This window comes from Clarias gariepinus, chromosome 22 (genome assembly GCF_024256425.1).
Source record: "Clarias gariepinus isolate MV-2021 ecotype Netherlands chromosome 22, CGAR_prim_01v2, whole genome shotgun sequence".
Lineage (NCBI taxonomy): Eukaryota > Metazoa > Chordata > Actinopteri > Siluriformes > Clariidae > Clarias > Clarias gariepinus.
In genome coordinates, this window is record NC_071121.1 from 624,190 (window position 1) to 647,209 (window position 23,020).

General features: G+C 39.1%; 1 protein-coding gene across 1 annotated transcript; it reads left to right on the forward strand.

The window, feature by feature from the left end:
- Positions 1 to 4,220: 4,220 nt before the first annotated feature.
- slc6a1a (solute carrier family 6 member 1a) lies at positions 4,221 to 20,783 on the forward strand. Its single transcript, XM_053482980.1, has 15 exons — positions 4,221 to 4,448; positions 5,207 to 5,647; positions 7,374 to 7,505; positions 9,063 to 9,163; positions 9,273 to 9,382; positions 10,820 to 10,952; positions 12,022 to 12,156; positions 12,255 to 12,358; positions 16,007 to 16,131; positions 16,217 to 16,329; positions 16,938 to 17,069; positions 17,353 to 17,455; positions 17,644 to 17,744; positions 19,391 to 19,558; positions 20,148 to 20,783. Exons 2-15 carry the CDS (start codon positions 5,389 to 5,391, stop codon positions 20,271 to 20,273), a joined length of 1,842 nt encoding a protein of 613 aa, XP_053338955.1. The 5' UTR covers positions 4,221 to 4,448; positions 5,207 to 5,388; the 3' UTR covers positions 20,274 to 20,783.
- The last annotated feature ends 2,237 nt before the right edge of the window (positions 20,784 to 23,020 follow it).

Genomic DNA, 23,020 nt, shown 5'->3' on the forward strand with positions numbered 1-23,020 from the left:
AGCTCGCGCACGCGGAAGGGGCGGCTAGCGCTTTCCTCCGAGTGTGTTACTCCGCCCCTAACGGTGCGTGAGCGAGCAGTTCGAAAAGATGCGGTCGGCTCGCGTCACGTGGTTCGGAGGAAACACGGGATAGCTTTCGTCCTCCCGACTGAGTGGTTGTAATAGCCTTGATGTGTGTGGGAGCCCCCTAGTGACGGGGAGGAATTGGCCACGACTAGATTGGGGAGAAAATCGGGGAAAAAGAATTGGACAGGACTAAATAAAAAAAAAAAAAAAGAACGTAGGTCTGGGGCAGTTTGGGAAAAATTGATGCTCAAACATGACATAAATATCAGGGTTTTTATGGATGCAGCTACTGCACAGGGATCAGAGGGCGTGTTTATAATGCAGAGTAAACAACAAACTAATAAATAAACAAATCAACAAACAACAAATGTTCTTTGGAGTGGATGCAGAAAGAATGAGAGATAAACTGAGAGAGAGAGACAGAAAGAATGAGAGACAAATGGAGAGACAGAAAAAATGAGAGATAAACTGAGAGAGAGACAGAAAAATGAGAGATAAACTGAGAGAGAGACAGAAAAATGAGAGATAAACTGAGAGAGAGACAGAAAGAATGAGAGACAAATGGAGAGAGACAGAAAGAATGAGAGACAAACTGAGAGAGACAGAAAGAATGAGAGACAAATGGAGAGAGAGACAGAAAGAATGAGAGACAAACTGAGAGAGAGAGACAGAAAAATGAGAAATAAACTGAGAGAGAGAGACAGAAAGAATGAGAGATAAACTAAAAGAGAGACAGAAAGAATGAGAGACAAATGGAGAGAGAGACAGAAAGAATGAGAGATAAACTGAGAGAGACAGAAAGAATGAGAGACAAATGGAGAAAGACAGAAAGAATGAGAGATAAACTGAGAGAGAGACAGAAAGAATGAGAGATAAACTGAGAGAAAGACAGAAAAATGAGGGATAAACTAAGAGAGAGACAGAAAAATGAGAGATAAACTGAGAGAGAGACAGAAAGAATGAGAGACAGAAAGAATGAGAGATAAACTGAGAGAAAGACAGAAAAATGAGCGATAAACTGAGAGAAAGACAGAAAAATGATAAATAAACTGAGAGAAAGAGACAGAAAGAATGAGAGACAAACTGAGAGAGAGACAGAAAGAATGAGAGACAAATGGAGAGAGACAGAAAGAATGAGGGATAAACTAAGAGAGAGACAGAAAAATGAGAGATAAACTGAGAGAGACAGAAAAATGAGAGATAAACTAAGAGAGAGAGAGAAAGAATAAGAGACAAATGGAGAGAGACAGAAAGAATGAGAGATAAACTGAGAGAGAGACAGAAAGAATGAGAGATAAACTGAGAGAGAGACAGAAAAATGAGAGATAAACTGAGAGAGAGAGACAGAAAGAATGAGAGACAAATGGAGAGAGACAGAAAGAATGAGAGACAAACTGAGAGAGACAGAAAGAATGAGAGACAAATGGAGAGAGAGACAGAAAAATGAGGGATAAACTAAGAGAGAGACAGAAAAATGAGAGATAAACTGAGAGAGAGACAGAAAGAATGAGAGACAGAAAGAATGAGAGATAAACTGAGAGAAAGACAGAAAAATGAGCGATAAACTGAGAGAGAGAGACAGAAAAATGAGAAATAAACTGAGAGAGAGAGACAGAAAAATGAGAAATAAACTGAGAGAGAGAGAGACAGAAAGAATGAGAGATAAACTAAGAGAGAGATAGAAAGAATGAGAGACAAATGGAGAGAGAGACAGAAAGAATGAGAGATAAACTGAGAGAGACAGAAAGAATGAGAGACAAATGGAGAGAGACAGAAAGAATGAGAGATAAACTGAGAGAGAGACAGAAAGAATGAGAGATAAACTGAGAGAAAGACAGAAAAATGAGGGATAAACTAAGAGAGAGACAGAAAAATGAGAGATAAACTGAGAGAGAGACAGAAAGAATGAGAGATAAACTGAGAGAAAGACAGAAAAATGAGCGATAAACTGAGAGAGACAGAAAGAATGAGAGATAAACTGAGAGAGAGACAGAAAAATGAGAGATAAACTGAGAGAGAGAGACAGAAAGAATGAGAGACAAATGGAGAGAGACAGAAAGAATGAGAGACAAACTGAGAGAGACAGAAAGAATGAGAGACAAATGGAGAGAGAGACAGAAAGAATGAGAGACAAACTGAGAGAGAGAGACAGAAAAATGAGAAATAAACTGAGAGAGAGAGAGACAGAAAGAATGAGAGATAAACTAAGAGAGAGATAGAAAGAATGAGAGACAAATGGAGAGAGAGACAGAAAGAATGAGAGATAAACTGAGAGAGACAGAAAGAATGAGAGACAAATGGAGAGAGACAGAAAGAATGAGAGATAAACTGAGAGAGAGACAGAAAAATGAGCGATAAACTGAGAGAGACAGAAAAATGAGAGATAAACTAAGAGAGAGAGAGAAAGAATAAGAGACAAATGGAGAGAGACAGAAAGAATGAGAGATAAACTGAGAGAGAGACAGAAAAATGAGAGATAAACTGAGAGAGAGAGACAGAAAGAATGAGAGACAAATGGAGAGAGACAGAAAGAATGAGAGACAAACTGAGAGAGAGAGAGACAGAAAGAATGAGAGATAAACTAAGAGAGAGATAGAAAGAATGAGAGACAAATGGAGAGAGAGACAAAACGAATGAGAGATAAACTGAGAGAGACAGAAAGAATGAGAGACAAATGGAGAGAGACAGAAAGAATGAGAGATAAACTGAGAGAGAGACAGAAAGAATGAGAGATAAACTGAGAGAAAGACAGAAAAATGAGGGATAAACTAAGAGAGAGAGAAAAATGAGAGATAAACTGAGAGAGAGACAGAAAGAATGAGAGACAAATGGAGAGAGACAGAAAGAATGAGAGATAAACTGAGAGAAAGACAGAAAAATGAGCGATAAACTGAGAGAAAGACAGAAAAATGATAAATAAACTGAGAGAAAGAGACAGAAAGAATGAGAGACAAACTGAGAGAGAGACAGAAAGAATGAGAGACAAATGGAGAGAGACAGAAAGAATGAGAGATAAACTAAGAGAGAGACAGAAAAATGAGAGATAAACTGAGAGAGACAGAAAGAATGAGAGATAAACTGAGAGAAAGACAGAAAAATGAGAGATAAACTGAGAGAGAGACAAAAAGAATAAGAGAGAAAGAGACAAATGGAGAGAGACAGAAAGAATGAGAGATAAACTGAGAGAGAGACAGAAAGAATGAGAGATAAACTGAGAGAGAGACAGAAAAATGAGAGATAAACTGAGAGAGAGAGACAGAAAGAATCAGAGACAAATGGAGAGAGACAGAAAGAGTGAGAGACAAATGGAGAGAGACATAAAGAATGAGAGATAAACTAAGAGAGAGACAGAAAGAATGAGAGACAAATGGAGAGAGACAGAAAGAATGAGAGATAAACTGAGAGAGAGACAGAAAAATGAGAGATAAACTGAGAGAGAGACAGAAAGAATGAGAGACAAATGGAGAGAGACAGAAAGAGTGAGAGATAAACTGAGAGAGAGACAGAAAAATGAGAGATAAACTGAGAGAGAGACAGAAAGAATGAGAGACAAATGGAGAGAGACAGAAAGAATGAGAGACAAATGGAGAGAGACAGAAAGAATGAGAGATAAACTAAGAGAGAGACAGAAAAATGAGAGATAAACTGAGAGAGACAGAAAGAATGAGAGATAAACTGAGAGAAAGACAGAAAAATGAGAGATAAACTGAGAGAGAGACAGAAAGAATAAGAGACAAATGGAGAGAGACAGAAAGAATGAGAGATAAACTGAGAGAGAGACAGAAAGAATGAGAGACAAATGGAGAGAGACAGAAAGAATGAGAGATAGACAGGCAGATGGACAGAAAGAGAGAAGGAGGGACTGACTTTCAGATGACATTGATGTGATGTGGGTTTAGTGTGTGTGTGTGCATTTCTTGCTTGTTGCTGTTTCACACACATGCTATAGCGACGCTGTTTCTGCTCCTCTGGACTGAATGTGTTCATCAGCCTCTGGACTGTCACACACACACACACACACACACACACACACACACGCTCTCTTATACGCTCTCTCACACGCTCGCACACACATGCTCACACACTCTCTCTCACACACGCTCTCTCTCTCTCTCTCTCTCTCTCTCTCTCTCTCTCACACACACACACACACACACACACACACTCATGCTCCTTCCCCCCTTGCCTTAGGAAGATTTCGTCTTTTCTTTAATGGAAATAAAAACACATTTACATCCTGAGCAAAACTGCAAGTTTACAACTCTGGGGTACACCTGCAGAACCTGCAGAACCTACAGAACCAACAGAACCTAGAGGACCTTGTACAGAACCTGGTTTTCATGAAGGAAAGGAAAGCTTCTTGCAGGATATTCAGTCTGACTGTGAGTACGCATTCCTTCTATTCTCTAACAGATACTAATGCTTTCAGATTTATTATTATTATTATTATTATTATTATTATTATTATTATTCATGCAGTTTCTTCAGCTGTAAAGTAAACTGACTGTGACTGTGATTGAATTCTGCTGCAGAATTAAAGCTTTTGTGCTTTAATATTTTTACAACAATATATTTTCTGCTTTTGACAAACAAAAGACTGATAGACAGAGAGACGGAGAGATGGAGAAACGGAGAGATGAAGAGACGGAGCACAGCATCCTCACAACAACAACATCCTCTTTAGTACTGATTATATATTACACATAAAGCACATGGTCACACACAGGAACAGGCATCACAAGCATTATTATTATTATTATTATTGTTATTATTATTATTATTATTATTATTAAACACCTGGAATATGAACTGTCTCAAAAATAAAACAATGAAACATTATATATACGTGTGTGTTTTATTGTTTTATTTTTGAGACAGGAGGACTCTGAGGAGCAATCTGCACTGATTAAATGCACCTTTGTGTTGACAGACAGACAGACAGACAGACAGATAGACAGACAGACAGACAGATAGATAGATAGATAGATAGATAGATAGATAGATAGATAGTGATGTTATTGATCCCAAAGGAAATTCCAGGTAACAAATTGACCTCATGAAGGGAAAAATAATCTTGACGTTACAGGACCTTCATACAGTTTATATTTAATTACCGACGTTTTATTTCCTGTTTTTTCAGGCTAACTGTAGCTGAAGATCCGCTGTGTGACGTCACACATCTGTCCTAAACGTCACAACCCTCCTGGATTTGAAGGGAAATAGTTTTTAATAAAGCGTGCGAAGCTGCTGTCTACGTGGACCGGTGCTGAAGTCTCGCGCCTCACGGCCAAGAGGAGCTCGAGCTCAGCCAAAACACGAGAAATGTCGACAAACGGCGCTAAAACCGCCACGATGGACGGACAGGTGGCGATGGAGCTGAACGAGGTCACGACCCACGACAGATCCAAACCAGAGGAGGTACAGGAGGAACGCAATGACGACAATAAGAAAAAGAAGAAGGATATTCCTGACAGGGAAACATGGGGGGGAAAGTTTGACTTCCTGTTGTCTTGCGTCGGATACGCCATCGGGCTCGGGAACGTCTGGAGATTCCCGTACCTGTGCGGAAAAAACGGCGGAGGTAAGCAGCACGGTCTGTTTTGACAATCGCTAATGAGTTCCTTCATGAAGTGAAGATTAGTTTAATGGTTTCCATCAGGAATCTTCTGGTTACTTGTATACACACCTTCTTTCGTGGGTGGACCATCAGGAACCATCAGGAACCATCAGGAACACCAGCCACCAGAAACATTTCAACCCATCAGGATCCAGTAGAATTCTGTAATGATTTCATGCTAACATTCTTCCTCTTTTGTCTGATATATGATATATCATATGAAAAAAATCCAATCAAAATAAGGAAACGTGCATTAACTCCGCCCCTTACCATGACGTTAAGGTTCACAAGGAAAGTTGCTGGTGTTCAGAGTCGGGTTACGCAGCTGCTGTAGTGGAGTTCCTGCACAATGGATGATTATAAAAAGGTCTTATAGTTTATGGCCAATATATCACTGCATGAACTGCGCTGGCTTTAATGACCTCATTAATCTCTGGTTTAATTAATTAATTTAATTAACACACTCGTTCCTCAGCAGCACAGAGAACAGCACCTGATGCAGCGCGCGGTCCGATTCTACACTTTATATTTAACATCAAGCTCACTCTCTCACTCCCTTACTCTCCCATTCCCTCACTCTCTCACCCCTAACTCTTTTACTCCCTCACCCTCTCACTCTCTCACTTTCTCACTCTCTTACTCCCTCACTCTCTCACTCCCTCACTTTCTCGCTGTCACACTGTCTCACTCCCTCACCCTCTCGCTCTCTCACTCCCTTACTCTCCCATTCCCTCACTCTCTCACCCCTAACTCTTTTACTCCCTCACTCTCTCACTCCCTCACTTTCTCACTCCCTCACTTTCTCGCTGTCTCACTCCCTCACCCTCTCACTCCCTCACTTTCTCACTCTCTCACTCCCTCACTTTCTCGCTGTCTCACTGTCTCACTCCCTCACCCTCTCACTCCCTCACTCTCTCACTCACGCAGCTTATTGGAACCACAGGAATCAATGTGGTAAAATGAGATGTTTTCATCACATTCAAAATTCTCAATTTCAATTTGTTGAATTAGATGCTTTTCTGTAAAGAAAACATGAAATCACCTCCATCCATCACTTCATCCATAAACTAGTCCCTCCAGCCCAGACGCTCCTCCATGTCTCTGATCGAGACGCGTCTGCCTTGGGACCCTTCCTGGATTTTACTGAGATGATTTAATGAATAGTTTTATTTGTGCACTTCATGAGCTTGAATGTTCTACAGTGTGTGTGTGTGTGTGTGTGTGTGTGTGTGACTGCAATTCCATCAAACTGTCAGACGATGGCGCTGGACTCAACGCTGCTTCTCACTTAAGCAAGAAACGCACGCTTAAGCTCAATAAAATCAAGTATAACTAAGACACGCCCCTATTTTAGATAAACTCCGCCCCATGTGTGTAAAATTTCAGGATTAAATCCTCACCACGTGTGTGTGTAACTCTGTGTTTAATCTGCAGCTGTTCTCCTGAAAGAGAATGTCTTGTCATTTTATTATTTTAAAAACCTTTTAATGTGCAAAAACTTTAACCCCGCCCCTAACTCTAACCTTCATATTCTGTCATTTATATTTAAGCTTTTGGCGGACGCTTTTATCCCGAGCGACTTACGCATGTCTTACTTGTCTCGTGTGAACAGTTCTGGGTTTATAGACTGAACCTGACTGTACCCTGGTTCGAGTTGAGATCTGCAGCTTCTGTATTTGTCTCCACACAGGGGCCTTCCTGATTCCTTACTTCCTGACCCTGATATTCGCCGGAATGCCGTTGTTCCTCCTCGAGTGTGCGCTCGGTCAGTACACGTCCATCGGCGGGCTCGGAGTGTGGAAACTGGCGCCGATGTTTAAAGGTATAGTGTCTTTAAATTAATATAGACCATCAGAACGCTTTATGCACAGGAGGACTCATGTTTCATCATAGTAGTGCTGGGAAGAGCGGTTCAAAATTCTCAGCAACTTCTCAAACCTGGGCAGAGGATTTCACATGAAGGATCCGGGGACATCCAGGATTTTGGTGCAGATAACAGGATCTATTATTCTACAGGACAAGTTGGGTAGATCTCAGTATCTGCAAAAAAATCTACGTTATGTGACAGAATGTCCATGTGATCACATCACTGCATCAGCTTCACACTTGTTAGATGCCTGAGAGGAGAGTGTTGAGGAAAAATCCCCTGAGAAGACATGACGAAGAAAACTTGACTTCAAAGGGGACACGTCCTCTTCTGGGGAGTGTGAGTGAGATCACGAATGAGTACACACTGCAGGTGTAGAGGAGTAAAGCCATGCAGACCTGTGTGTGTGTGTGTGTGTGTGTGTGTGTGTGTGTGTGTGTGTGTGTGTGTAAAACGTGTTCAGTGTGAGCAGACCATAATTTCAGTTGTTTTCACACTCGAGTCTGCGATCAGGACCAATTCTGGGCTTCTGGAACACAAACTATCGCTGCATTTACATCACAAGCCACGTTGCTTACTTCAGATTATTTGCTCAGATTCGATTTGCATGTCATGACGCTTCACAGTTAATTACACGTGACTTTTATCTGACTCTAATGTGGACGGGTCCGTCTTCTTTACTCACGCCAATTGGATTAAAAGACGTCATATTTGTGCGAGCGCTCATTCGTTTCAAACATTCAGATTTTTGTGAAACTACGCCTGGTGTTTTGCTCTGGAGGACGGAGAGCGGTGAGTCGGCTGTGTGTTGAGGTCCAGAAGAAGGAAGAAAGCCAGACGCCTCGCTTTAGGTGTTTAGCCTCGCTAACCGATGATGTCACACCCCGCTCATGCGCAGAAGTCAACGAAGTCAAACAAATTCCGATCTTTTCATTCTTATCCAAGTCACATGACCATGGATCAGATATGTATCGGATCTGGGACCACATACTGTACAAAAGGGACAAAATCAGATTTGTTTGATCAGACAGAACTATAAAGTCTGCTTTGAGTCCCTGCAGCCTGGTGATGTAAACACAACCATAATTGACAGGTTTGTGTTCATATCTTCCTCCCTTTCTTCCTCCTTTTCCATGGAAGTCTAGTTTTATACATCATATACCTGAGTGTTACCAAACTGCACATGTTGTTCTCGGTGCTCAGTGGTGAGAGGAAACACACAGGAGTCCACGCAGGAGACGGGCCGCACCTCAGCTCTCCCGGACCGAGCCGGACCAGCGAGCGACTCTCTTAAGCTCGAAAGCAGATTTCCCATCTCACTAATCGCTTCCCAACAGCCCTGGGAAGAGCACAGGACATTTAATTACAATTAGTAAAAAAATATTAGTTTTATCTACAAATCACCAGTAACCAGGTGAGCTTTAACCCCCACATGACCCCCACATGACCACACCCCTCTTTATAACTCTACTTCTGAAGTCCTAAACTTGGATGTATTTTCCGTGTGTGCAGGAGTCGGCCTCGCCGCAGCCGTGCTCTCCTTCTGGCTCAACATTTACTACATCGTGATCATTGCTTGGGCTTTGTACTACCTGTACAACTCCTTCACCACTGTAAGTAACACACAGCTCACCTGCTCCAGCACGCAGTCTGACATGTTAGTAAAAAAAAATACACAAAAATACACAAAATCATTTCATTTGACTTAGTCTTTTATTTCAGGACCTTCCATGGAAATCCTGTAACAATCCATGGAACACAGAGAGATGTTTCACAAACTACAGCATTGCAGACACCACCAACCTGACCAGCGCCGTATTGGAGTTTTGGGAGTAAGACCTCGCAAAAAACAGTTTCATTAAATGAAAATGTTTTAAAGTTTAAACACCTCTTAAACTCAAGATAAACCTGATCAGATCTTTTTTCTGCCTCTAATGTGAAACAGCAATCGGCCAAGTGAAAAACAAACACTGAGATTTTAATTTAAAAAAAGAATTAAAAAAACAATAACGAAATGGTTGCATAAGTATGTACACCCTTTTATAATGGGTCACATAACATTCAAGCTCATGTTTAAAAGTACTTATCTGTCATCATTGAAGTGATTCTGATTAAAACAGATGTTTTTGTATGAACAGATGTTTTTGTATGAACACATCTTCTTGGTTTTATCTGAGAAGGAAACGGTCAGGAGAGAGGAACAGGAGCATTTCTAAAACAGTAGATGTAACATGAAGCAAGTGGGGAAAATGCATCGTCACAGTGAAATCGGCAAGAAGAGGACGTCTCTCTGACAATGACCCAAGCACCAGATGAAATCTTATCATGGAGGCTGCTAAGGGATCTACAGAGACGTTACAGGAGCTTCAGGAACATCTATTCCATTTAATTCAATTCAATTTTATTTATATAGCACTTTTAACAATGGTCATCGCCTCAAAGCAGCTTCACAAAAATGAAATGAAAAAGAACATTTTTGGAAGTGTGTATGTGTAAGAAAAATGTGTCTAGATAATAATAAGATGAACGAATGAATGATGAATGAAATGTCTCTGATGAGCAAGCCAAGGGTGACGGCAACAGTGGCAAGGAAAAACTCCCTGAGATGGCAATAGGAAAAAAACACATCTGAAACTGAAGCGGTGTCTCATAAAAAAACACATCAAAGCACACTTACATTATATTTTGCCAAAACCAAAATAGAGTAACTCAAAACAAAGAACAAAATGTGTTTTATCTGCTAAGACCAAAGTAAAACTTGATTCTAAAGGGTGTTTATAGCAAAACACATCCTAGAACCCACAGAACACCTCACTGACGGTGAAACATGGTGGTGGTAGCATCACACTGTATCAGTAGCAGAAGATACTTTAAAACAGTAAAAGTTAAAATTATTATTTGTTTTTCACTTAAATGTTTAAATAGCTGTTTCACATTTAAGGTAAAAAGATCTAATGTTATTTATCTTCATTTTTTTTTGTGCCTACAGAAAACCTTTAACGGGGGTGTGTAAACTTTTGTATGGCTTAAGATGAGCAATTAGCTATGCTTACCAAAGATAAGGCAGTGTTTAGAAAGCATGTGACACCATCTTAGGCATCTGACACCAAACTCAGATTAGACGAGCTAGCTTACTGTATTTAATTAGAAGAAGTTTATAATTTTGTTAGCAAACTAGGTAGCGTGAGTCAGACTAGCTAATTGAACTGTCTAACCAAATTAGTTGCAAAAATTAACATATGACATTTTGAATGTGTTAATTAATACAGACGCAACGTACATAACATCACCGACGGTTTGGAGAAACCGGGGCAGATCCGCACGCCGCTAGCAATAACTCTGGCCATCGCCTGGGTCCTCGTCTACTTCTGTATCTGGAAAGGTGTTCGGTGGACTGGAAAGGTCAGTGACCTTCACGTGAAAATCAAACAAAGCTAATGCCTGATCGGTAGTGTGATCGGGAGTAGAGCGCACCTCCAGGGTCCTACTGTTTATTTCACAGTTTACACACATTAACACTCCGATTCTGTTCGAGACAAATGTGATCCATTTCAAGATAAAATATTTGTGAAATGTTATAAAGCTTATTTTATTACACTAGAAAACGAATGGTGATAATGTTGGTCTCGAGAAAGTATTTCATCAAATGGAGAGCTGGGGAAGATGTTTTACATTGTGTGTCCTTATAGACCAGGGGGACGTGGGACACTGAGAACATACAGTAGGACAGAAGAACTGGAGAACAGAGGAACCTTTGTCATGCTCCTATTATTTGTCATAAATCTGGGGAAGAAAATAGACTGGAGACGATTGTGGGTTTCAGATCTGACCAAAGATGTTTTCAGTGTGAAATATTTCTGACCAAAGTCTCAGAGTACTCTTGTCTAAAATACGTTATTAGAATGAAGACAAATTTGCGGCAAAGCTACAGTTACGCTAGCAGTGATGGAGAAAAGTACAACAAAACATGCTAATGAACAGACAAAGTGCCTTTCAAGGGACCTTCCTCTGAAGAATGTTAGCATTGTGTGTGTACGAGTCGCTCTTCTGTACGAGCTGATTAACGACATAAACAAGACTTAAGAAAGTAATTTTGTTCAATTAGTTTATTAGTTTATTGTTAGATGATTTTCATCCTCTAATCTACTGTAGCACAGAGACACACAGTCACACAGACGGGACAGAATCCATAAGAACGTTTTTTGGAAACTAGTTTCAGTGCTTGTAAGGTTTTAAAAGTTAATCATGTCAGGTATCGTGTGTTGCTTCATAAAAAATAATTACCGTCCTCTTTATGCTGTACTGTTTGTAATCCTGCTGAAAAGCGTTCAGATCGCAGAAACATCTAAACATCTACAATCTAGTAACAACCTGATGTTCTCATGATTTTTTGTTCCTAACATCTTCTCATCCTGATGTGACCTTTTCTTATGTTTTCCTCTGTGACGTGAACACTACGTTGTGTTTGTAGGTTGTGTATTTCTCAGCCACCTATCCCTACTTCATGTTGTTTATTCTGTTCATCCGCGGAGTCACGCTTCCAGGAGCGAGGGATGGAATCCTGTTCTACATCACGCCTGACTTTGAGAAGCTCAAAGAGTCGGAGGTAATTTACACGATTCAGAGAAATGAACAGATGAGGACGGAGCAGAATAAATGTGAGAAGTGTGTGTGTGTGTGTTGTACCTCTGGTTGTTCTCACAGGTCTGGCTGGACGCCGCCACTCAGATTTTTTTCTCGTATGGTTTGGGGCTCGGCTCTCTGATCGCACTCGGCAGTTACAACCCCTTCAACAACAACGTTTACAGGTACGGGGCAAAGTGCAGGGCATCAGCCGTACGCTTGTGCGAGTTCCGTTGTAGCCATGTGTCAGTGTTAGCCTGTAGTTTAGTTTACGATCAGCTAAAAATGTGAAACGTCAGTTTTAGAGCAGTTACAATATGAACCAATGTGAGTTTATACACATTTATTTATTTATTCTCCTGCTTTTAATAAGTTGCTTGTTGTTGTTTAATTGCTTGTTCAGGAAGTTCATATTTTAATGAAGAGAAATAAGTTACAGTTAGCTTTATATTGTTTTTTTGGTCAGATAATTTATCCATTGTGGAAAAGCATTTCACTACGGAGCCCATAAAGGGACGTCTTATCTGGTGTGTATCAGAAGTTTCTGGTGCTCAGTAAATATTTTTTTTTATTTTAAGGGGACATATGTACCTCTTGGATCTCTGTATGTTACTGTGTGTGGTGTGGATTCGAGAGCTGTACCATGGGATGGAATATCAGATCCTCTCTGCATTCGCCCTTACTGAGGACTTATGTGAGGATTTAACCCATTTTCTCTCTCTGTTGAACAGTGCAGTCAATCTGGACCCTACAGAACTCTTTAGTGGGTTTGGGGTCCAGTGTTTGCCTACCCGCTTGGTAATCCAGGCTCTTGACACCAAGCCTGGTGGTCCTCCGCTCGGCCCCCATGTGGACATCACTATACCATCCCATGGTTGTGTGTAAGGGGGGAGGAGTGAGGGGGAGATAAGGTGCGAGGTGTATATCGGTTCGGCATAGGCCTTCAACATGGGTTTACATCCCAGTAGCCCTAAGGAGCAGTAATAAGTGGTACTAAGGCAGGAGGTGATAGGACTAAGGTTTGGGTGCCCTTAAGGCAGTTTAGGGTGCACTGACATGTCCAAGTCGAAACAGAGTGGGTCCACCAGTCAATGCAGGGGTTGTGATGCTATAATCAGGGAAACAACAGCACTACTTGTTTACCAGAAACAAGATTCGCTCAGAGTGATGTCCGAGCCGTAGTGTAACTGGGGCCGTCTGCTGTGTCACGTACTCTGACTTAATCTGCTGACTGACCAGGGAGAACAACAGGATGGGGAAAGAGAGCGGTCTAAATGGTATGGGCTAGCCTCATGTCACTGAAATTACCCGTGAGCCCCCGAATCAATTAGTGCCTCTAAATGGGCTCTCTGGTTTCCGGCCCCTGAGAGCGTCGCTGGCAGGTAGAAAATTAAAAACGGTTAGGACTTCCTCATGCTTATCAAGCACCCCCCCCTTGACCCTCAACTATTTTGTGCACCCTCTCCAAGCCCACAGGCTCTAAAAAGCCACACCCTGGGATGGAATAATATTCATAAGAGCCCTTAGGCAGGGCTTCTGAGGGGGTCAGCGAAATAGAGTTAGTGAGAGTGCCTATAAGACACGCTCGGGAAGACCCTCCCATTTGGAGATAGTGTGGGATTATTAATGAAAACAAAAGACTAACAGAACTCTGAAAAATAAAAATAAACTTTCAGATCCCCCCAGCGTTCGCTCTTACCGAGGATTTATGTATGGTTTTACACTTTGTACTTATACAACGCACGTTTGACGGGTGTCATGCCGCTCTCCCGCTTTACTCACAGGCATCTAAGGAAGGCTGATATGGCGTTATATTCCTGCCACAATTCCGAGCGCGTAGTTTGACATTTTGAGAGCAGACAAAGCACTCTATGCGCGTGCAATGTCTTCACTGCGCGCTCAACAGCTCGATTCTGCGCGTGTAGTTCCTCCCCTGCTCGCTCAACATGTTCTCCGCGCACGCGCGACTTCTCGATTCTGTGCGCGCTCAACTCTGTCTGCACGCGCGTGCAACGTTTGTTTTCTGTGCGCGCTCGACTCTGCCTGTACGCTCGCTCAACTTTGTCCAGTGTTACAAAACTGCCACAAAATCAGCCAATTACAGACTTCCACACACTACTTCTGATTGGCTGTTTCTCCTCCAATCAAGTGGCACTACTATCGACCGCTTAACAGAAGCATTGTAAATAAAGGTTTATAAGTGAAGCGGCCGAGTTGTCTGATTTGAATTTCAGTCGATGTAGTCTAACAATGAGCTATATGGATAATTAGATAAGTGAATAAAAACACACAATAGACAAACGAAACTGGTATATACTAATACTTCATTAAATAAAAATAAATACTATTATATTTGTTTATAATATTTATAAATAAATGCAAATTTATTTACATTGCTTCCCTTATATACTGTAATTTATTTTCATTTGTATATAATTATATATAATATAATTTTAATTTCTTATTATTTTCTTTTGATTTTGTAAAGCTGCTTTGAGACAATGACCATTTTAAAAGCACATATTGCCAGCTGATAGGGAAGGAACAGCCAATCAGAAGTAGTGTGTGGAAGTCTGTGATTGGCTGGTTTTGTGGCAGTTTTGTAACACTGGACAATGTTGAGCGAGCGTACAGGCAGAGTCGAGCGCGCACAGAAAACAAACGTTGCACGCGCGTGCAGACAGAGTCGAGCGCGCAGAGAATCGAGAAGTCGCGCGTGCGCGGAGAACATGTTGAGCGAGCAGGGGAGGAACTGCACGCGCAGAATCGAGCTGTTGAGCGCGCAGTGAAGACATTGCACGCGCATAGAGTGCTTTGTCTGCTCTCAAAATGCCAAACCACGCGCTCAGAATTGTGGCAGGAATATAACGCCATAGGGCTGAGGCTGGGTCTTTTCTCTTGTCTGCTCCTGTTTAAGGCACACTTGTCTTTGGCCCTCATACCTTTACCCATGCCACATAATGATTGCATGAACTGTGCAGGTATCAGGACCCTTCATTTTTTGATTGCCATTACGGCAGCGTCACCTAGCAACCACGCATCTAGGTAACTGCGGCTGTGCCTGTTCATAACGGTGAAGAATGTTTACCCGCGGGTCTCACAAGGGGCGTTAAACTGTAGCTCACAGGCTACCTTTTAGTTCATTATCCACATCTGTTGTTTCATGCTCATGTTTGAAAAGCGTTAGCTTGATGAATATCCCTCCGATGCTTCTTTCTGGTGTACAGTCTACATGTTTTAATTAGTTATATCCTATCAGATGCTGTTTTTATAAAAAAAAAAGAGTCCTCTCTATAAAGAAAAAAAGAAAGAAAGAAAGAAAAGAAATGACCAGTGGTCTTATTGGAAGGATCAAAGAAACAAATTAAAAATCATTCTAATTATCTTTATTATGTTATGTACATTATGGTTGCTATAGCAACAGCTCATTCACGGAGAAGAGCGAAGGCTCCACATAAACAAATTGTTTATATAAAAAATAGTTTGATGTAAAAATGAATCTGATTTGATGGAGTAAAAGGACGACGTTTAACTCGACCAGTCCACTGTTTCTTAATGATTGTTTATTAAGTACTGAAAGGTTTCTCAGCGTAATGTTCTACATCAACACCTCCATTTTATCCTGCGATGTTTATTGTGTTGTTTAAGACCCCTTATTTGACTAATGTAAGAGGATATGAATAAACATGAGCAATTTGTGCCTGGAATTAGTGTGTAATTAAAGCTCCGAGCTCTCACTACATAATTAATTCATTCCTCCTTGGCTGGAATTAGTTCCCTGCAGTTCAGCCTGGAATTTATTTAACGTCTGTCGTTTCCTGTGTTTTCGGCAGAGACTCGGTCATCGTGTGCTTTATAAACTCCTCTACCAGTATGTTTGCTGGGTTCGTCATTTTCTCCATCGTGGGTTTCATGGCTCACGTGACTAAGAGGCCGATAGCCGACGTAGCCGCTTCAGGTAACTCTCGCTCTTCTGTAGAGAGTCCTTCCTCTCGCGCGTCTCACTGACACACCGTATTTTATGACTTTGGTTTCCTCTTCAGGTCCAGGCTTGGCGTTTTTAGCGTACCCCGAAGCCGTGACGCAGTTACCCATCTCTCCACTGTGGGCCATCCTCTTCTTCTCCATGCTGCTCATGCTGGGAATCGACAGCCAGGTTTCCTGATTTTCATCAAAGTCATTTAAGTACAAAGTACTGACACAAGAGAAACGTCCCTGGTATTTAGAGTCGGGTTTTGCAGCTGATTAAAATGATATAACTTAAATGTTTATGCTATTTTAAATAGTTTTAAATGGCGTTTCACCACAAACACTCACAGGGCTAATACAAGGTAAAGAAGCTTTACTAAGTTTATTCCTAAATCTATCATCAGTTAAATTCAATTAAATGATCAGTTAAATTAAACTACATGTAAATGTTAAACGTTTTTAATCATATCATTAAACACAGTTGTAAAATAATCAAACGTAAAAATTCCCCACCTCCGCGGCTGTGATGTGGCCGTATATACATTTATCAGTTCTGTTAACTTCAGGGTTCTGGGGTCGAATCCCAAATAGCGTTAAATGGAGAGCTAGTGCACTATGTAGGGTGTTCTTACTGAAAGTGCTTCTGTGACTGGGTGTGAATGTGGGTTTCGTCAGGCAGCTGCTCTCTCCTCAGTACTGCGGACCGTACAGACCTACTCTCACCCACAGTTAGTGTCAAGACCCACGACTACAGCTCAGGAATCTCTGTAATGTGGAGTTTTGTCGGTTCTGCAGTTCTGTACAGTCGAAGGCTTTATCACCGCTCTGGTGGACGAGTTTCCAGCAGTCCTGAGGAAGAGGCGCGAGATCTTCATCGCGTGTGTGTGCGTCGTGTCGTATATAATCGGCCTCTCAAATATCACACAGGTGAAGGCTTTACTTGTCTTTATGTGACGTTATGAAAGAATCTAAATAAATGACATTTGGTAGATTTTATATACAGAACATTTATACATTACATCCTGTGTACACTAAGATTAATATACAACTATTAATTGTAGTGTAATAAATGACCTTTTTATTATAATATTAAATGTATTTATGATTTGTAAAATAAATTATGTACAGCAAAAATTAAGGATTATTTTTTTACTTTATAACTAACGCACTGTATTTGCTCACTGAGTTTTATTTCTCCCTGTCGCGTTAGGGCGGCCTTTACGTCTTCAAACTCTTCGATTATTACTCCGCCAGTGGCATGTCTCTCCTCTTCCTGGTTTTCTTCGAGTGTATCTCCATCTCATGGTTTTACGGTGAGACAACATTATTATTTTCAGGACCGAGGAGTTCACACTGCTCGCGGTTTCTCAGTCACATGACCAGTTGATCCTGGTCTCCTTGATACCTGATCAACTCAACTCAAGTGTCTTATTTCAGGATTAAAAGCAGTAGAATGTCTTAAATCTACTTAAAACATTATTACTGTCTGACGTCTGTGTAGGTGTGAATAAGTTCTACAGTAACATAGAGGAGATGATCGGATATAAACCCTGCCTATGGTGGAAACTCTGCTGGGTGTTTTTCACTCCTCTGGTCGTTGCAGTGAGTAAAAACCTTCTTCATTTCTTCTCCCTGTATCAGTACAAGGTTTTACCTGTTCCTCTGTAAATCTGGCAAAAACAAGAGCTTTTTGTCATTACGCTGTAGATCAGAGTTTTAAACAAATTAACTTTATTTAAATGTGCGAGATTACAATTTAAATAATAAACTGTTCTTATTATTTAAATATTAAACTAAAACTTTAAAGTTGATCACATAAAAGTAATTAACTAGTTATCACTTTTCCCAAATTTTACTTTTTACTATACAAGTAAGAAATGTTATAATATTAGAGTAATAATCTTTTAGCTGTAGTGGAACATTAGTTCTAATTCATTCAGTCAGGATTGCTGAGTCTCTTTACAAAACACATGCAGGTGGTTTATTCAGCCATCAACTGTTTTAGGTAATATTTGTTTTTCTTAATATAAAAGTGTAAAATGTCAAGCTGTTTAAACACCTGTACTCACAGTTTATAATCTTTCCTACATTTAATCTAGATTGTAATAATAGATGAATGATCATAAACAGCGTTTTCATAACAATCACAATTGCAAATTTATTTATTTCAAACTAAACACAATTTTTATTATCATCATGGAAAACATTTTATTGCTGTTCTGAATATTTATTAATGGATTTTCTGTAAATTAAAATCCAGACTAAAAACAGATTATAACTCTAATATTCACCCCAGACAAATGTTTACACCAGCTGGTTTATGGACTTACTGTATATTCATACTAATCAGATCAAATAATCACACCGGATGTTTTTTATTTAAATTATTACACTGCAAAAAATGACATTTATTCTTGAAAGAGGTTACAACAAACCAAATATTTATTATGTTTAGAATATTGGCAAAGATTATAAAGCTTATTTCTAGTCAAATGTTACTAAAATTGTAAGCAAAATAGAATAAAGAAATTAAAATTGTATTAACATTAAACTAGAAATAATCATTGTAAATTTTTACATTTACTCCATTAATAATTTTATATTTGGTCTGTTGCAAAGTTATTTTGAGAAAGTTTGGATAAATGTAACTATATTCATGATATCTCCAGATATAAGATATAAATCTGCAAATTAGACACTCTGGATCTATAAATTAATTAGTTTAATTAAATCGCTCCTGATTTTCCATGATGTAATAAGACGTCTCTTCTCTGTGAGATGATTAAACAAGACCTCAGATTTGTGAAAGAGAATTTTTTTTGTGTCCTGTGTTTTTGTTATTTAATAATAAAAATTAATGCTAAACATTTGATTACTCTGAGTATTCGCGCGGTTTCCGAATATTGTGACTGAACAAATACTCAGGAGGGCAAATACTAACACACGCGGCACAGTGGCTTAGCGGTTAGCGCTGTGGTTTGATGTGACGGTGCTCTACAGCTCCAGGACGTTGGAGTTCAGGCAGCGATTCAGATCAAAGTCGATGCGTAATGATTAGAGCCGTAAACAAACCCTGGCACTGAGGACGAGGATTTTCTAAGAGCTGATATCTCTGAAAGTCCTCCTCCGTTCTCCAGCGTCTGGAGTTTTGAGCCGCACAAAGACGGACTGGAGAAATAAACCGGCTTAGAGAGTAAAAATCTTCTTTGCCACATAACTCTTCTTAATCTTCTTCTCTTCTTCTGCAGGGAGTGTTTCTGTTCAGCGCCGTCCAAATGGTTCCTCTCAAAATGAATAACTACGTGTTCCCAGCGTGGGGTCAGGGCGTCGGCTGGCTCATGGCCCTCTCCTCCATGATCCTCATCCCAGGATACATGGTGTACCTGTTCCTCAGCAACAGGGCGAAATCTAAAGAGGTAACCGTGACTAATCATCTCACACCACAGCAGGAGATACGTTCTGCTTCAAACTCTCAGATTCATCCAGCAGGAACCGTCGTTCTACTGTCACAACCGGATCCCATTAATCTTCACTAAAATACATTTACCTGAAGTTATTCATCCTGAAGTTGATTATTTTCCTCTAATGGCATAAAGTCTTTTATTTCTCCCACAACACAGCAATTTGTATTTTTTATCAATTAAAGAATAGAATCCTACCTTTTGTTCCGTTACAGTAACATTCAGTGTTGTTGTCACTTACGTTCTAGCAGCTATGAACACTCGTTCCCTCACCAGGCTCTCTTTAGTCTGTCTATTGAAGTTAATAAGACATTATTGCATTATGTGGCATAAGACATGTTGCATCATGTGACTGAAAACCGCAAAAAAAAATCCCATGTTGACATTCTTAACAATTGTGTGCTTCAGGATTTTGGGTAAGAGTTTGATTAAGGACCACATATGGGTGTCATATAGGTCAGGGGTGCACATACTTATATATATAAAGGTGAAATTAATAATCAGAATAATAGTTAAATCTGTGATGTCTGTGTTTGTGACTCAGGATGGAAAGTCAGAGCGATCTCAGGAGAACAAGGCTGAACCACAGCAGCAACTGGGTGAAAATGCCATCAGTGTGTACCCGAGCAACGCACACACCCCGAACCGAGAGCAATCACCGAGCGCATAAACGCCCCGGACCAAGAGCAATCACAGAGCAGCAGCTCAGAGGACTTCCATCTTTCTACAGTAATAGAGTCATCTACCTCCAGGGGCCAATTACCATCCAATCTTATAATAATAATAATAATAATAATAATAATGTGGAACCGTTTGTTTGTTTTTGCCTGTTGCAGGTGTCAGTGTAGAGGTTAGAATGTGAATGCAAAGTGTGTAAGTGTAAAAAAAAAAAAAAACAGGAATTGTATTTTTAAAAAGCGTTCTGTACGCAAGTAAATCTGTTGATCGTGTTGAACCCGTGTGTAAAATCACAGAAGGTCCGTCCAGGCTGACGTGCGATAACGGCATTTTTAATGTGCACAATATTACTATCACTTTCATCAAGTTTCAGCAATTTTTTATACGTTTAATATTTTCTGTAGATTTTTATGCATTTTATTTATTTTTTTACTTATTTATTATTACTTTTTGTTTTTCAGCATTTAATTTAGTGTTTTTTTGCATTTTTCAGTATTCTTTTATATTTTCAGTATTTTCTGTAGTACATTCTTTAATATTTTTTTCTGCATTTTCTTTTTTTTTTATTTATGCTATATAATGCTCTTTTAATTATTTTGTATTTTTCCGCATTTTTGCATTTCTGGTATTTTTGACATTTTTTACCAAAATTTAAGATCAGTATTTATTGTGCACAATTATTTCTTATTGAATATTCTATTAATATTGAAAAAGTTTGATCAGTTTATTGTAATGTTAAAACTGAATATCAGAGCAAGGCGCCTAGCAGACTGAAAGGGGGAAAAAGCTCTAAAATGCACACAAAAAAATTAAGAAATGAAAGACCTTATTAACTGATGTGATCGATATTAAATAATAAACGTAGGGCATGAGGAGACGAGAGCCGAGCTGTTCTGTATTGACGAGCGTTATTCTCTAATATAAAGCACAAACACGAAGCCCTTGGGACTCATTCAATCATCATCTAATATTTTTGTTAGAGAGACTGTTACTATTTTATTTTTCTGCAAAATAGAAGAAAAAATGCTAAAAAATCCATGTGTGTGATCAAAGCTGTTTTTAGACACTTTTTAGGATGTTTTGTACTTTAATGTTGTGATCGAGGACCAAAAGCAAAAAGCAAAAACATATAAATCTATGCCATTCAGTGTGTAGACAACAAAGAACAGGGTAAAAAAAAGTATTAAATATACAAAAAATATAGAGAAAAAAAAAAGAGAAAACAGGGTTTTTAGCATCAGTGTCCGTCTCTCGATCAGTTGCTGTCGCCTCAGTCCTGTTTGCGCTCACGTGCTTCTGAGATGAAGAGAAAATCTTGAGATCTCCTGAGGAAGGATGAAATGAGCTTTAAATCAGATTCAGTAAAAATGAACTAAACTCGTGATGCCTGAAACTTATTTGTAAAAAAAACTCGTGACAAATTTATAACATCTACAAAAACCTGGATTTAATTAAAACTCAATTCTGGCCAATCAGAACACATTCTGATGTAATAAATAAATAAATAAATAAATAAATAAATAAATGATCGATGTATTGGTCTTAGCCAGTCATATGTGATTTCTTTACACAGGATAATTAATATTTATACGTTTTGCTCAGCTCTGGCATAAGACACTATATTATTTATTCCCTGTATTCTGATTTTACAGGATAACATTTAAAAAATACAAACAGCCAAATAAAAATCTATTTGAAATTAAATACAAATTTTGAACGATATTTGGAACCAAACAGTCTTAGGTCCATTGGTTGTTAAATTGTCCCACTGTATGTAAACATTCACAATCAAAATCACATAAAAAAATTAAAATATTAAAGAAAAATTATATATTAACTGAATTTCAACTTGAAATGTCAAAATTATCTTTTATGATGTCATCATAGATGCACAGTTAAGAGTTTTTCCTAGTTACGATCTTTTCATTTTTTTTGTCCTTCTTTTACCACGTTTTTCAATGTAGTTTTTATATTATAAAAAGCATAATAATAACAGTATAATTAATCTTTTTTTTATTTCATTAGCTAAAATGTGTTCTGATTCGCTTGAATTTTTTTAATTAAATTGGAATTTTTAAATCCTTAAAAAAAATATATATATATATAAAGAATTTACAATTACCCTAAAGAAACCAAATTTACCTAAATTCAATTTTTGGCTACTTATATTTAAAAAACAAAAAAAAATCTATTAATTGATTATTTAATTAATTCTCATTAAATTCTCTGTAAGCATTTGTAATAATATAAAACATAAAATGTTATGCATTATAAATGGAGGTGAATCTGATGTGAAGATGTAGTTTATTTATGTGCCAAACTCTTAGACCATATCTGTGAAACAAATAAACAAAAAAGTTTTAGCACCTAAGTGAAAGTTTACAATGATGAACGTTGGTGAATTTTCTGGAAAAAAGCACAAATGTTCTAGATTTCTGAGTTTTAGATTGAGAAAGTGAGTTTTGCTAAAGTTTGTTTGTTAAGAAAGCATGAAGGTATTATTTCCCTGTGCGAAGCGGCAGAGTTTATAATATTTAGTTATGGCGGAGTTAAGCAGATTTAGGCAGAAGTAGGCGGGGTTAGATGGACTTAGGCAGAAATGGGTGGAGTTAAGCAAAGTTAGGCAGAAATGGGCGGGGATATGATGGTGTTAGTTTGCGTTTTGCGGCAGCTACATGAGAAAGATGAGTTTTAATCAGAAACTGTTTACTCTTCAGACAGAAGCACCTATGAAATGTG

What these genes read in the sequence shown, in the direction of transcription:
- slc6a1a (XM_053482980.1), top strand. Translation starts at nt 5,389, where the DNA reads ATGTCGACAAACGGCGCTAAAACCGCCACGATGGACGGACAGGTGGCG. An exon ending in GCCGTATTGGAGTTTTGGGA is followed by an intron (nt 9,383 to 10,819) that starts GTAAGACCTCGC and finishes TAATTAATACAG; the next exon opens with ACGCAACGTACATAACATCA. An exon ending in CTCCATCTCATGGTTTTACG is followed by an intron (nt 17,456 to 17,643) that starts GTGAGACAACAT and finishes ACGTCTGTGTAG; the next exon opens with GTGTGAATAAGTTCTACAGT.